This window comes from Grammomys surdaster, unplaced genomic scaffold (assembly GCF_004785775.1).
Source record: "Grammomys surdaster isolate TR1022 unplaced genomic scaffold, NIH_TR_1.0 125565, whole genome shotgun sequence".
Taxonomy (NCBI): Eukaryota; Metazoa; Chordata; class Mammalia; order Rodentia; family Muridae; genus Grammomys; species Grammomys surdaster.
The window spans coordinates 387,944-403,113 of NW_021620412.1; the positions used below are offsets into that span (position 1 = coordinate 387,944).

Genomic DNA, 15,170 nt, shown 5'->3' on the forward strand with positions numbered 1-15,170 from the left:
TGTTTGCTTGTGTGTGTATGTGTAACAAATCTTAAAAAAAAAAAAAACCCACACACACACAAACAAGCAAACAAAAAACAGAGGAAAAAATTCACTTATAAGATCAGTATACGGCCGGGCAGTGGTGGCACACGCCTTTAATCCCAGCACTTGGGAGGCAGAGGCAGGCGGAGTTCGAGGCCAGCCTGGTCTACAGAGTGAGTTCCAGGACAGCCAGATCATGTTTATACATGAAATAAACTGTTCTAAATGGTCCACTTCAGTGACTAGCTATGCACACACCTGTAACTCCTATACTTCAGAGATGGAGACAGGAGATTATAAACCCTCAACTGCATAGACAGAGCCTGTTTCAAAACGCTAAGCTAAAACAAACAGGGTTCCAGGTGTCGCTGCATGAGCCTTTTATCCCAGCACCAGGAGGCAGAGAAGGTGGATCTCCAAGTTCAAGGTCAACCTGGTCCCCCGGCAAGGACAGCAAGGGCTACACGGGGAAACACAAAACAGAGCAAACAAACACCCCCCAAACCAAACCCAAAGACAGGAAGGGAACACTTACAATCCAAACCCAATTCTAACTTATTTACAAGAGAAAAGCTATAAAGGATGAGGCGAGTCCAGGCATGCAGAGGTAAAAGCTGTCCTGCAGCAGGTTCACAGACTTCAGGACATCAAGGGTGGGTTCAAGTCTCAAGAGAAAAACTCTCTGTCTGTCTGTCTGCACACAAGGTGAGGATAGATGCAGCAAGCATCCAGAAGACAGGCCAGTGATGTGGCTCAGGTTTATTTAGTCAAGGAGCTTGATGCCAAGCCTGACACCCTGGGTTCAATCCCTGGGACCAAGACAGTGGAGAGAGGGAGAGAGCTGACTTCCACATTGGTCCCACACACACACAAACACACACACAACGGATGCCCTCACCTACTCAGTCACAGAGACCTGACTATGAGAGGGAAGGGTGTCGGCAAGTAGAGGGCTATCACAGGCTATCAGCTCCAGTCTAGCTGGGCATCTCCTGTTGAAGGACACACACACACCATGCACAAGTGACCCCGGTAATCACAGCAGGCCTGAATCAAGGACACAGACTCTGTTCTGTGAACACTGTGTGACCACTGGTCCAACACCTGGTCACCAAAAGACAAACAGACCAGCATGAATGCAACTCTAGGACTGGCAGCAGTTCACCACCAACCCAACAGCCACACCGGGGCAGGGTCCTCTCAGAGCAGTATCCGCCCCTGCACCTAGGGCCCTGTGGGCAGCACCATCCGCCCTCCCTCAGGAGCCAAAGCTACAAAGGCCTACCTGGCACCTGACCGGAACTCCTTCATGATCGACTCTCGCTCTTTCTGGGGCATGTCTCCGTGCATGGACGACACAGTAAAATTGGCTTCTCTCATTTTCTCTGTCAGCCAGTCAACCTACAGATCAGAACAAGAGATGTGCTCACTATCCAACCAGAGACCTGTACAACGGCAGCTCTCAACAGCAGACATTTACAGAGACACAGAGGAAACTCTTACCCACCAACTGCTGGAATGGGATAGGCATACCTAATTCGTGAAAGGAACACTCTCACAGACTCTGCCCACAGACCATCATTTCAGCCTACTGGGCTGGGCCCAGCTTAAACCAAAGACATCAAATATACTACAGAAAACCACAGAGTCAATGTCTCCATTCCATCCTAGACACAGGGCTTCTGCGACCTCCCGACTCAGTTGCCCCAGAAGTTGCCCACGGCCGAATCTCAGCATTTCTGAAGGGGTCTCCAGCTGAATTCACACAGGAACCCTGAGCCGGAGCCACACCCTGCCCGCCCTGACATGACACCTAGCCTGCAGTTCCCCAAGATAGCTACAGAGCAAGGCAACACACCTTCCTCTTGGTGTTGCAGAAGATGACAGCCTGGGTGATGGTCAGCGTGTCGTAGAGATCACATAGAGTATCAAACTTCCATTCCTCTCTCTCCACGGCCACAAAGAACTGTTTGATGCCTTCCAGAGTCAACTCATCACTGGAAACAGAGAGCTCACATCACTCTTCAAACCAGAACCTGGGGTCAAGGCCACCCGAAGAGTCCCAGCCGTCATCTACCCAGTTGGTCTTAGACCTTTCCCAGTTCCCACTCCCCTGGATATCTATCATTCCACAGCATACAGAACACCAAGTTCGTTTACACCACGAAAATGAAGGAAGGTATCCTTACCGCTTCACCAGGATGCGGATGGGGTCAGTCATGAACTTGTTGGTCATCTCCAGGATCTCATGAGGCAGTGTGGCGCTGATGAGAACGACCTGTGTGGCTGGCGGCAAGTACCTGTACACATCGTAGATCTGCTCCTTGAAACCTGCAATAGATGTGAGCTCACCGTTGGCTTGAAGGCTGACACGGAGAGCCACCCTGGCAGGACTTCAGAGCAAGTTCACAGGTGTGCATGTGAGCACCCGAACCCTGAGCCAGGCTGTGTGCAGTACCAAAGAGACAACAGAACAGCACTGTCACCTCAGCTAGGACTGGCCTCATGGACCTTAACATGAAAACATTACAAGTTTCAGGTTCAAAACCCGAAAGATACACTGCTTCTGCACAAAGCAAGAACTGTCACATGAACACCTGGCGGTGGTCACCTTACCTTTGTTCAACATTTCATCAGCCTCATCCAAAACCAACATCTTGATGGCCCGTGTCCTTAAACTTCTGCGGCGGATCATATCTGATGAGGAGATTTTGGAAGACTCACACATGACTCTAAGGAAAGGGCTAGCCACTCCCACTGGTCCCAAGAGCCCCAGTCAGTCCTAACAACACGGTGTACATGACTGACCACTCCCACTGGTCCCGAGGGCCCCAGTCAGCCCCATAACATGGTGTACACAACTGACCTGCCATGTCCTTTGAGCCCAGTTCTAAAGAACAGAAGCACTCACCAAAGACGCGTCCTGGTGTGCCGGCCACAACATGCTGCCCATAGTCCAGCTTCCGGATGTCCTCCCCGACATTGGTGCCCCCAATACAGGCATGGCACTGCACATTCATGTAATCCCCCAAAGCAAGAAGACCCTGAAGCAGAACAGGTTTCCATGTAAGGCCCATGGTTAGACACACAGTTCAAGTGTCATCTCTGCTCTAATGGGAGATGCCACCTACCATCCACTCACTCAATAAAATTCAAGCTCTTTCCTCTGCCAAAATGAAATTATTTTCTTGATACTCAAGGGGTACATCATACCAAGTGTGGGAAAACTTACAGTTCATAACCATATTGTAGTAACATCCCAATACATATTCCTCCAAGATTTAAAAAAAAAAATCATTATCTGACTAAAATGAATTTCGTTTTCCTATGAAGAAAACTGTCTTTCCCCGCCATCGTGAGGAAGGAACTCAGGGCCTTGCCAGGGAGCTCCAGCTCCAGGCTATTTCTAAGACATGAACACACCAAAAGAACAGAAACTAGAGTAAAACCACCTGAGTCAGACAACACAGAGGAATTACGGGTTGCCAGGCATGCACAGAGCTCCAGGTTCCATCTTCCAGTGTTGTCAAAACCAAAAAGGAAGAAGGAAAGCATAAGTCCGAGGACAGCAGTGTCTGTGGTCTCCCTCCATCTCGATGTGGACTCTGGGAGTCAGATTCGGGGTGAGCCACAAGCACCTTCACCCCCGCTACAACTTGTGGACCTCCAGGAAAAGAGAACTGTCCACCATCTCAGATAAGCTATACATCAGACACTTGAAACACAGTTGCACTCTCTGTTGTTGTTGTGCTGCAGGGACTGAATGGGGGCCTCCCATATGAGGGGCCAGCACTCTGCTGCTGAGGGAAGCCCAGTGTTTAACACAGTATTTCTAATTGTCTCACCTTCTGAATCTGCACCGCTAACTCTCTTGTTGGAGCCAATATCAAAGCTTGGGTTTCTCGAACCTGGTGAATAGAGAAAGGTCACGGGATTGTACAGAATGAACGTCCCTGTGACCTTCCCACAGGTCGCTCTTCCACTCTCTCACCCCTCCTTCCTGTCTCTTCCCACACAGTCCCAACTCTACTTTCATGCCCACTTTGAAAAAAAATCAAAGAATCTAAATTCTGCATGAGAGAAAACTTGGTATCTGTCCAAGACCAGCTTACTGCCCCAAGCCCGTCAGTCTCCAGTCTCAGCCTCATTCACAGGGCTTGCTAGCAAGCCCTGTGACCTACTGTAAACACCAGCTTTGGTTAGCCTGCTGCTCTTTCCTAACCAGCCTAAGGAGACATTACATTGGAAGGCAAGAGCGTGACAAACTCAGGGCTCTCCTGTGCAGGTCAGAACTTTTTGGCCTTACTATGTGCATTGGCTGGCCTGGAACTTGCTGTGAAAATCATGCTGGACCCAAGCTCAGAGACCCTCTGTGCTAGGACTAAAGGTATACAACCACACCCATCTAAAACCTGCACTCTGTACACAGCATCCGCATCAAAGAACATTTGTTGTGAGCAGCAAATCACCTGGATATCCAAGCACTGAAGCACTGAAATACTGAAGGTGGCCGTCTTGCCTGTGCCAGACTGAGACCTGTTTAAAAAAGCAGAAGAGTAGTTCTCAGAGAAAGAGCATCTGACACTGTCCCTGTTCTAGTGACTCCAGCCCACAGCAATGCACCGAAGGCCTGGCCACACACACATGGGGCAGCTTCTTTCTAGGCACCCTTACTCCTCACCTGTTGGAGGATGGGTTTGTGCACTGTGTATTAGTCAAATGCTGGACTCTGTACAGGCAGACTTTGTAACGCTTATTTTTATGAAGCATCACCTGTCTCAGTGTTTTGCAAACTCTCCACCTCCTGACTGGTTTAGGAAATAGCTGATCTTTTAGCTGGACAGAAGAGAACCCCAGTCAGGGGTTCCCAGAGATCAGAGTTGGAGAGGGGGAAGGGAGGAAGAGGGAGAGAGGGAAGGAGAAAGGGAGGGGATCACAAGAAGGTGAGTAGAGAAACCATGTGAAGAAACCATGAGGAGAGACATGGACCTGATCAAGCCAAGGCAAGACCAGATGTCAAGTCAGGACATTTGTCTGGGTATCAGCAGCCTAGTCAGGTGGGTATATCTCAGAATCTGCCCAGCTTAGACTTGCAGCTTGGTAATAAAAATCACCAGGTTTCTGTGTCTTCATTCGGGAGCTAAAACAGGGTAGAGCAGGCTTAGAAACATCCAGCAGTTATCTGAGAACAAGGGGGACACAGACTCCCCCATGCATTCCTCTCACACCCACCCAAACATCTTTTTTTTTAAAAAAAGATTTGTTTATTTTATGCATGAGTACACTGTAGCTCTCTTCAGAGACACCAGAAGAGGGCATCAGATCTCATTACAGATGGTTGTGAGCCACCATGTGGTTGCTGGGAATTGAACTCAGGACCTCTGGAAGAGCAGTCAGTGCTCTTAACCGCTGAGCCATCTCTCCAGTCCCCAAACTGAGAGTTTTTGGGTTTTTGTTGGGGTTTTTCGACCACCCAAACATCTTAACTACAAAGGTGTCACACCTCTGACCAAAATACAAAGTCAGATTTAATTTTTAACTTTTATTTTTACTTATGCATCTGTGTGACTGAACACCACTTTTGAGACTGCTTTCAAAGCCCAGAAGAGGATGGTGGACCCCTGAGGCTGCAGTTATAGGTAGCTGTGAGTCACTCAGCATGGTTACTAAGAACTGAACTTGAGAACAGAGCAAGCGGTCTCCACAGCCCCCAGAGACATACACTGCTACAGATAGAATGGATGTGTGGCTTTTGTACCACGAACACCAGAACCAAGACTCTGCAACATCAACAAGAACTTCCGGAAGGAGACAGAGCCGGCCCTCTCCTTTTAACAAACCGGCTCCTACAATTCTCAAGTATGGCTTAAAGGACAACTGGCTGTTTAAAAATTAGGGCAAATAACGGTTTGGAGTACAGTTCAGTAGTAGAGAAGGCCCTGGGCTCAGTACCTAGCATGCACCTTTACTCCAAATAGCAGCCAGAATTCTGAGTTTGAGGACAGCCTGGTCTACAGAGTGAAAGCCAGGATTACAGAGAAACCCTATCTCTAGAAAGCTAATGAAGAAGTATCTTACACGAGTCTATAAATCTACATTCAGGACTTAGGGCATACATCAGTAGAATACTTTTGTAGTGTATACAATGACCTTGATAGGATCCAGAATACCAGTGACCCCCCCCACCCCAAAAATACACAAGTCCAACAAACTGGCATAAATGAATAAATAAATAAGGCAGGCTCGGCCTCCCACAGCTATCCCCACGGACCCAACTCGCTCTCAGCACCCACAACTTACTGTGCAATGACATCTCTCCCCTTAATTATCTGCTTGATAGCGCGCTGCTGGATCGCTGAAGGTTTTTCGAAACCTATAAATACAAAGAGGAAAAAACTTAACTCCTGCGGGACGGTGGTGGCACACGCCTTTAATCCCAGCACTTGGGAGGCAGAGCCAGGTGGATTTCTGAGTTCGAGGCCAGCCTGGTCTATAGAGTGAGTTCCAGGACAGCCAGGACTACACAGAGAAATCCCAGCACGAGGGACTGACCAGGAGGATCTCTGTGAGTTCCAGGACAGCTGGTCTACACAGTGAGTTCCAGGCCAGCCAGAACTATGTAGAGACACCTTGTCTCAAAACAAAACAAACAAAAACATAAATATTTTCCAAATAAGCAGACAGAATTTACACAGAAAACGTGTTGTTGGTTTGTTTTTCTTCTTTTTTTGGAGGGGGGTGGGGACCAATCTTCCTGATCTAGCGAGATCCAGGACAGCTAGAGCCAGGTAAGAGACCCTGCCTCAAAAACAAAACAAAACTTCCAGACTTGGTGTGGCATACCTTTAATCCCAGCACTTGGGAGGCACAGGCAGGGAATCTCTGAGTTTGAGGCCAGTTTGGTCTACAAAGAGTTCCAGGACAGCCAAGGCTACAGAGAGGAAACCTTGTCTCAAAAAAAGAGAAAGAAACAAAAAGACAAAGCTCATTTGGCCTCCCTTAAATGCCCCTAAACAAATACCAGCAGCATGACCGACCATTCAGTCAAAAAAGCCAGGAGTACACTCACTCCATCTGCCGCCAGCAGACCCTTTAGCTCAATCACAACGACATCAACATCTCTTCTAGGGTCCCGCCATCACCCCGCCCCCTCTTCTAACTCCAAATCCTGACACCAAAATAAACTTTCAAACTGTAAGCCTGATCCTGTCAATTTTGCTTAGAGCCCTGTAGCGGCTTCCCGTTGTATTAAAGAATGAATCTCAAAGTCTTTAAACATGACGCCTTTAAAACATGACAAGGGGGCTCTTTCTTCTGTCCCTGGCACACGTTGGGCAATGGCTTCAAGCCAGGACCAGCTGTCCTCTCTCCCCTGGTGACTCTGAACGTCTCTGGGAGCTCTCTTTCGGCTCTTTTTAACTGTCCCCTACCAATCTATCTACTCTATCCAGTTGCTCATTCTCTCGTTTTCCCAATTCCCACCGCTTGAAGCACCTTTGCTCCGTGCTTTCGGCTTCCCTAATAAGCTTTAAACTCCATAAGGCACGAGCCCACTAGAATTAGAGCTCCGACTTCCCCCATCAAAGCTTCCGGGCAACTCGCACGGACACACACATGGTTGTCCGCTATAGGAGAGACTGGAAGAGCCTGGCTGACTGCAGCCCCGGGGGACCCGGCCCCGACTCTGGAGCCGGGTCGCACGTTCCCGCCCCGTCTGACCCGGCTCGCCCCCCAACCTCCCCAGCCTCGAGGCCCGTGCCCCACCGTAGGCGTAGATGCCGCGCAGGAGGTCCTCCCGTAGGCCCATGGTGTCGAACGTGGGGGTCACGTCCACCTCCTCGCTGGTCTCGAACTCCACTTTGGTCATGTCCTCCTCTTTGAGCAGCCGCTTCCGCGCCGAGCCCGACGTCGCCATCGTAGCCGTGGCAGCCATGATCCCGACCGGACTAATAGACAACTGCGAGGTGCGGCGGGAATCGGAAATAGGGCTCGCGCAGCCCGCCCGGTCGGGAGGAGATGACGTAAACACCACGCCCCGGAAGAGCGTCGAGAGGGGCGGGAGGTAAAGCGCTCCAAGTCTCGCGATATCCCGTGCTCCGAGGGATTCTGCGACAAGCTGCGTTTGTAGTCGCTGCACGTCCGCGACTCCGCGTATTCTTGGCTCTTTGGGTGTCTGCAGCGTGTTTGGGATAGCGATGTGGGTCTCTGAGATGAGCAAGACGGACGCCAGGGTGTCCCTGAGGGTACACGGCAAAGGAAGATGGCACCGCCCGGTGGGCTCCGCGCTCCGTCCCAACTGACTCCGTTGCCATGGCAACCGCAGCGCGAAGCCGCGGGAGAATCAAGCTGCTCTCCCTGGGTGGTGCATGGGGGAATCGGTGGGGACAGAAGGGATAGGTGGTTTTTGCCTGGGAGAGCAGAGCCCGCCTAAGCTGCCATCGCATCCGAGAATCCTTTAGAGCCTCTGACCCGGCGTGGTGACCCCAGTCACTCTGAAGGATCCTGGTTTTCAACGTTGGCTCCACAAGGGCCTTGCTACTGGGGCGTGTCTGTCTGTTCTGTTTGTTTCTGAGGGTGGATCCCAGAACCTCTGCGATTTCGAGCCATACCCCGAGTTCTAGCAAGTTCTAGCTAGTTTTTTTTTTTTTTTCTGCTTTTGAGGAAAGATGACTAAACTGTTAAGAGCGGTTACTCCTCTTCCAGAGAACCTTTGTTGTGTTCCAGCACTAGATCGTGTTACTCAACACCGTCCCTCCAGCTCCAGGCAATCCAGTACTTCTGGCCTCCGTGGGGGCCACACACTCATGGTGTGTACACACAAATACACACACATAAATCTTTAAAAGCTACTATAAAAAAACCTCTTCATTTGTGTAGATACGTTTCGTTAGAAACAGGTTATCTTCTCATGGAGGAGTTGTGGGTTGCAGTATGCCCATGTTAATACAAGTTATTAACGCCTTCTCTTGAGAGCTCAGCTCTCAACTTGGTATCAGAATTTGTCCAGATCAGATAAAAGATTAAAGACAGGTCTGGCCACCCTTCTGAGACTAAGTAACTGAGTACAAGTACTCATGAATAAATCCCTTCTCACTCAGGGATTTATTCCATGTGCTCATGCCTGACTTTTGGCAAGCGTAACTCTAAGGGTTGTTTTGCAATCTCTGCTGTAAAGTACACATGGATTTTAATGACCTCCTAAGAAAAGAATGTAAAGTCTCCGTCTCTTACTGCCTGCTGAAATGAGTCTAATTATAGTTTGGGGATTCGGTTTAAAATGTTGCTCAATCTCGCTGTTTCTTATACTTCACCAGATGTAACAACTAAAAAAGGTTTTATTGGTCTGGCGGTGGTGGCGCACGCCTTTAATCCCAGCACTTGGGAGGCAGAGGCAGGCGGATTTCTAAATTCAAGGCCAGCCTGGCCTACAGAGTGAGTTTCAGGACAGCCTGGGCTATAAAGAGAAACCCTGTCTCAAAAAAACAAAAAGTATCTGGTCAACTTGATTACGTTGTATTTCATGCATAAGTATCTACTTAAAAACAACAGTCTAGACTGAGGTGGTGAGATATATATATATATACCCTGTGACCTCAGCACTTGGGTGGTGGAGGCAGGAACACCCAAGGTTTGAGGCCAGAATGGCCTAGGAGAAAGCAAACTACAGTAAGGGCTGGAGAGTTGCCTCGGTGGTTAAGTGCACTCTCTGCTCTTGCAGAGGATGCATACTCGGTTCGCAACACATGATTCACAACCAGTTCCAGGGAACCTGATGCCATCTTCTGACCTCCAAAACAAAAACCACCTGTATGCCTGTGGTCCATTCACATACACTCAGGCATGCAACTGAGAGCCCTATTTGACAGTCGACAATTCCAGTGCTTAAGCTGACAGATTTTTGATTTTTTAATTTTTTTTGTTTTGTGACAGGGTTTCTCTGTGTAGCCCTGGCTGTCCTGGTCCTCACTCTGTAGACCAGGCTGGCCTCGAACTCAGAAATCCACCTGTCTCTGCCTCCCAAGTGCTGAGATTAAAGGCATGCGCCACCACTGCCCGACTTGATTTTTAAATTATTATTACTACTATTGAGACAGAGTTTCTCTGTGTAACAACCCTGTCCTGGAACTCACTTTGTAGACCCAGCTAGCCTTGAACTCGAGATCTGCCTTCCTCTGCCTCTGAGTACTAGAATCAAAAGAGTGTGGCACCACACCCAGCTAATTGATTCTTATAAATCTCAACCACCGTTAGAAGCAGAGGATGCTAACAAATGTCTCACCTTACCCATTTTACTGATGGAAGGACTAGGCTCATTCTACATTTTCAGCAAGGAAACAATTGGTGCAACTCTGAGTTTATATTCCAGTGTCTTTGTCCTGCTATAAGCACCTGGGCTCTGGAGCCCTGGACGCCTTGGCCTCTAAAGGGAAGAAGTCCCCTGGTGACAAAGATGGTTAGACCCATTACGTTTGATCTTAGCACCTTTTCCTGTTGGCATCGTATTGCCTACCCACTTAGATTTGGCAGCATGCTTAATTTATAAGGCATGGCTATATCTGTTCAGCTTCCTAGTCTCCTTAACATAAGTAAACAGTTGACAGCTTTCTCACTACTCACATACAGGGGAAGGAGGAGAACTACAGACATAGTCCAGCTGAGCAGGAACCTGACAGGCTCATGTGGGAGTTCAGGGGGGAATGGGGTAACGCTAAAGTGTGCTCTGCTCAGGAGCCCGTCTGCACCGGCTGAGCTCCAGGAGTCAGGACGGTGACATTGGACAGAAGGAAATCCAAAGGGTTGTCCCCCAAAGGATTACTTCCAGCTAGTGTTCTCAGCCACAACCATTCCTTTCCCAAACCCACCTAGCAGGAGCCTGGTACCCTGCTTAGCACCCTGTGACTTCACCTTGTCCTCTGCAGGCCTGGGGTCCTGCGCATACATGCAGGCACACAGTAAGCTGCCCTGCCCCAGCCCTGTACTGGGACTGTTTCCAGTCCTGGACTGGAGGTAAGGGCCACTTGCCTTCATTGTACATTTATTCCAGAGAAGGGCAAGAGATAATTGTGTATAGTTACTGTGATGTAAACGAAACAAACCACGTAGACTGAGTTACTGAGGCTCTGGTTTCACTTGGTGGCTGGAGGGAAATGTCACCTGACTTTGAGAGGAGGTGTGCATAGTCACACCCAGGGAAGGAGCCTGAAGGGAAGAGGCAGTGAGAGAGAACACAGACAGGGCCAGCTTGCAGCAAGGGACAAGTGAGAAGGGCTGCCAAATCTGCAGGGTCTCACAGACATCGATTGCCACAGCGCCCCCTCCAGATCGAGCAGGGCAGGAGATGACTGCTGATCCTTGATTTGGAAAAGTGGCCCAGCTGCTTAGAGAGACAGCAAGGAGATGCTGAGGCTCTGAAGAGAGGGGGTGGTGGCCGCGGCTGCTGTCCGACTCTGTGGAAATTTTAGATGGAAGAGACTATCAGAGAGCTGATAGTTGGCTAGGCTGGGTGGAGCTGTCAGGATTACAAAGATTTCTGGGTCACAAGATAGGGGACTGTGGGGCCCTGTGTTAGGGATAAGTGAGGGGGTGCAGCAGGAGCTGCTGGCACAGAGATTCCCTGTGTGGTAAGTGGGAAATGGAGTGTTGAAAGTGGGAGGAGGGCAGTTTAGAACAGTTGTGTGAATATTGTCTGGGCAAGCGAAGGAAGCTTTCCCTGGTGCCTGGGGCATCCCACTGAAGCAGATGTTGATCAGGATGGAAGGGTGTTCAGTCCCCTGCCTGGGTGGGAGGACCTTAGGAATTTTCACCTGCTCCTCTGGGTCTCAGGCTAGTTCCTCTAGTGAGGAAAAGGCCACTCTGCCAGGATCACAGAGTCAAACAGAGCAAGAGCCTCAGCACCTCTTGAGCAGGTTGAGCCCTCTGGGCTCAGGCTTCTCGAATCTCCACTTAAAATGCTCCTGCCTCATGCAGGAAGGCTCATCTCACCGAGGCGTGGAATAGGAAACTCCAGGTAATTCTAGGAAATGCAAAGAACCGCTGGCATGCCACGTGAAAGAGGGGGCCCACTGAGTCTCTGCCAAAAAAGACAGAGGCCCAGCATGATGGCACATGCCTGCAATCCCTGGCGCTCAGGAGACTGAAGCAGGAGAAAGATGAGTCCCAGACCAGCCTGGGCTTTGGGGGGTGTATTAGTCAGGGTTCTCTAGAGTCGCAGAACTTATGGGTAGTTTTTATATAGTAAGGCAATTTGTTGATGTCTTACAGTTTGTAGTCCAGCAATGGTCAGCAGCAGCTGTGAATGGAAGTCCAAGGATTCAGCAGTTGCTCAGCCCCCCAAGACACGCAGGCGGAAGAGAGAATCTTTCTTCCAATGTCCTTATGCAGGTCTCCAGCAGAAGGTGTGGCCCAGATTAAAGATATGTGCCACCTGGATCTAGGACTTGCTTTGTCCAGATGACCTTGAACTCAGAGATCTCCTTGCCTTAGTCTCCTGGGATTCATAGCCACTATGCCTCAAGATCTACATGCCAAGATCCAGGTCAGAAACTTGTATCTCCCAGCCTCAAGATCAGGATCACAGATGAGCCTTCCAATTCTGGATTGTAGTTCATTCCAGATATAGACAAGTTGACAACCAGGGATAGCCACTATAATCCGACCCTTGTCAACTTGACACAAATAATATCTCACGTCCTCATGAAACAATAACAAGGTCATGAGTACACCTGACCTGATATAACTGTTCCTCATACAGTCACAAATGCATTTGTAATTTTACAATGGGGAATATCCCTTGGGAACACTCTTTTAGTATCTCAACTTAAATACCAATTGATGTTAAAGAATTTGGAAGAAAGACAAATGTATTCTCTCACCCCCCCCACCCCAGAGCACGCTAGTGCTAGGCCATTTTACCTTACACACTAATGACAGCAAGATGCTTCAGGATGAACACTTTGGACTCTGATACAATCACTGCAAATTCGAGTAGTTGAAACCATTCTTTCTTGCAAGCACTTGGTAAGCAAGTGGAAAATCATACACTTCTCTCCAAAAGCCAACACCATCTAGACAGGAAAAAAAGGCCAATGAAAGGAAGATAGTGGGAAGAACGCTACTCATCCCCGATGTGCAGTGCTAAATGTCCTCATAAGTTAACAGTCCAGAGACATAATGGGACAGAGTGACAAAATCACCGTAGAAAATGATGTCTAGCCAGGCAGTGGTGGCGCACACCTTTAATCCCAGCAATTGGGAGGCAGAGGCAGGTGGATTTCTGAGTTCGAGGCCAGCCTGGTCTATAGAGTGAGTTCCAGGACAGCCAGGGCTATACAGAAAAACCCTGTCTCGAAAAAACAAACAAACAAACAAACAAAAACAACAAAAAAACCAAAAATGATGTCTCAGAAAAACCAGGTTGGCTGTCAGTGAATTCTCACTAACGTCTGATACAGCCAGAACCCCAGTGGGGCTTTACAGCATGAATCCTCGACTGCTTCTAAAGCGGCAGGAGCAGAGGACAAAAACATAAGAGGCCTAGGCACTCCCCTCAGAGGCTTTAAACTCAGTGCTTTTCAGTCACTCTGTTGAGGTGCTCCTGGAGGTTCATACAGACACTGAATCGACGGCTTGCGTGCTTCCTCACAGTCTATGACGAAGACGCTGATCCCAGTGTTGGGAGTGATGGATGAAAGTTCGAATCTGTCTCTTGTTGCCGGCAACAAGCATCTGAGATCACTCGTAAAATAAGCAAAGAGGCTTCTCCTGTAAGCTCCATGGCTCACAACTGAGATGCTGCTAAACCCAGGGCGCCACCTTCGGGATTCGACCCCAAGCTGCCATGTTTTCCAATGGGGAAAACCTCTGCCAAAGACCTTTCCAAAGTTTCCTGGCGCTCCAGGGAAGAAGCTTTCTCTCTGGCCTGTCTTCTCCAGGATTAGCTGACAGATGAAATCAAAGAAATCCTTTCCACGAATTTTTACCTGCTGTACTGTCTCTCCTGGTGGGGTGAACATGGGACACTCTTCCCCAGAGGCTTTGGCCATGGCCCAAAGCTCGCTTAGCGGCTTGCCATCTGTGACCCCATACATCCTTTCTCGAAGTCTGGAGTCATACTTCACCACCATGTCTTTGCAAAATCTGCTTTTCTCTAAAATGCTGTGTATGGTCTGCTGAGTCCTTGTGAGATCCCTGGAGAAAGCGTGTGTAAACTGCACATTGCTCAGAAACCGACCAGTGGTAGCTGCTTGCCTAAACCCAGCCTTGGAAAGGGGCCTGTCTACTCCTTGTCACTGAGAGCTGGGCCGTCTGAGCTCCTGCTTTTCCATCTGTCCATTTCTCTGCTGGATGTCCTGCACACAGCAGGCCGCTCCTGCAGGCTGCAGCCCATGGCAGGGTCACTACTTGATTTTCTCCTCTTCAGTCCACTGTCTAAACACCGGCACTGTAATAATGTCCTCTTCTTCCATCCTCCTCACTTCATCAGACACGATGGCTCACACCTGTAACCTCAGGCCCTGAAAAGCTTGAAGGGGTTTCTCAAGTTTTGTTTCACCACTATAGTGACTACCAGTGAAAGCTTGTTTGTTCTCAAACCAGCCAGGCTTATATCTGTCACAAGTCCAACAGAAAGAGAAAGCCTGAGATGACCATGGCAGGACAGCGGCTAGCCACAGCCCTGTCTATTTCAACATACTTGTCTTCCTGTGTTGGCGGATGACGGTCAAGGCAAAGCGCTGCATCTTGGCCCAAGGCACGTGAGACTGGGCTCTGCCAACAAATGTATTCTTAACAAAATAAAACAGAAGCAGTCATATTACTTTATAATCCTTGTTTCTGCAACTGGTTATGTGGCCTTAGCTGGCATTTATAACTGCCTTCCTCTACTACCTATTCTGTGTTTCCTCTACCCTCGGCAAGCACCTCAGCAGGTCTTGGCTCTTTTCCTGGAGGAGTGACCCATACCTTCATTCCTGATGGATCTGTGTCCTTTATCAACAGCCTTGCGTTAGACTGTTGTAGTTTACAATTGACTTTAATCACAGGACATGGAAGTATAAGAGATGCCCTAAGGGATCTCCTGCACTCCAGATATCCTTCTTACCTCCATTGTGGAGAGGCAATCCAATTTCCCCATGGTGATCCGGATC

The 15,170-nt window shown here is 49.1% G+C and overlaps 1 protein-coding gene and 1 pseudogene across 1 annotated transcript in view; both read right to left on the minus strand.

Annotated features, from left to right (window-relative positions):
- Eif4a3 (eukaryotic translation initiation factor 4A3) overlaps nt 1–8,024 on the minus strand; it is a 10,751-nt gene extending 2,727 nt beyond the window's left edge. Inside the window, exons 1-9 of the mRNA XM_028786731.1 lie at nt 7,789–8,024; nt 6,325–6,397; nt 4,494–4,560; nt 3,870–3,932; nt 2,936–3,068; nt 2,641–2,721; nt 2,214–2,355; nt 1,883–2,021; nt 1,310–1,425 (exon numbers count right to left, since the gene is read on the minus strand). Coding sequence (XP_028642564.1) covers nt 1,310–1,425; nt 1,883–2,021; nt 2,214–2,355; nt 2,641–2,721; nt 2,936–3,068; nt 3,870–3,932; nt 4,494–4,560; nt 6,325–6,397; nt 7,789–7,957 — 983 coding nt within the window. The 5' untranslated portion in view covers nt 7,958–8,024. The remainder of the gene's footprint in view (nt 1–1,309; nt 1,426–1,882; nt 2,022–2,213; nt 2,356–2,640; nt 2,722–2,935; nt 3,069–3,869; nt 3,933–4,493; nt 4,561–6,324; nt 6,398–7,788) is intronic.
- Nucleotides 8,025–13,585: 5,561 nt separating this feature from the next.
- On the minus strand, nt 13,586–14,762 carry LOC114638310 (annotated as a pseudogene).
- Between the last annotated feature and the right edge of the window lie 408 nt (nt 14,763–15,170).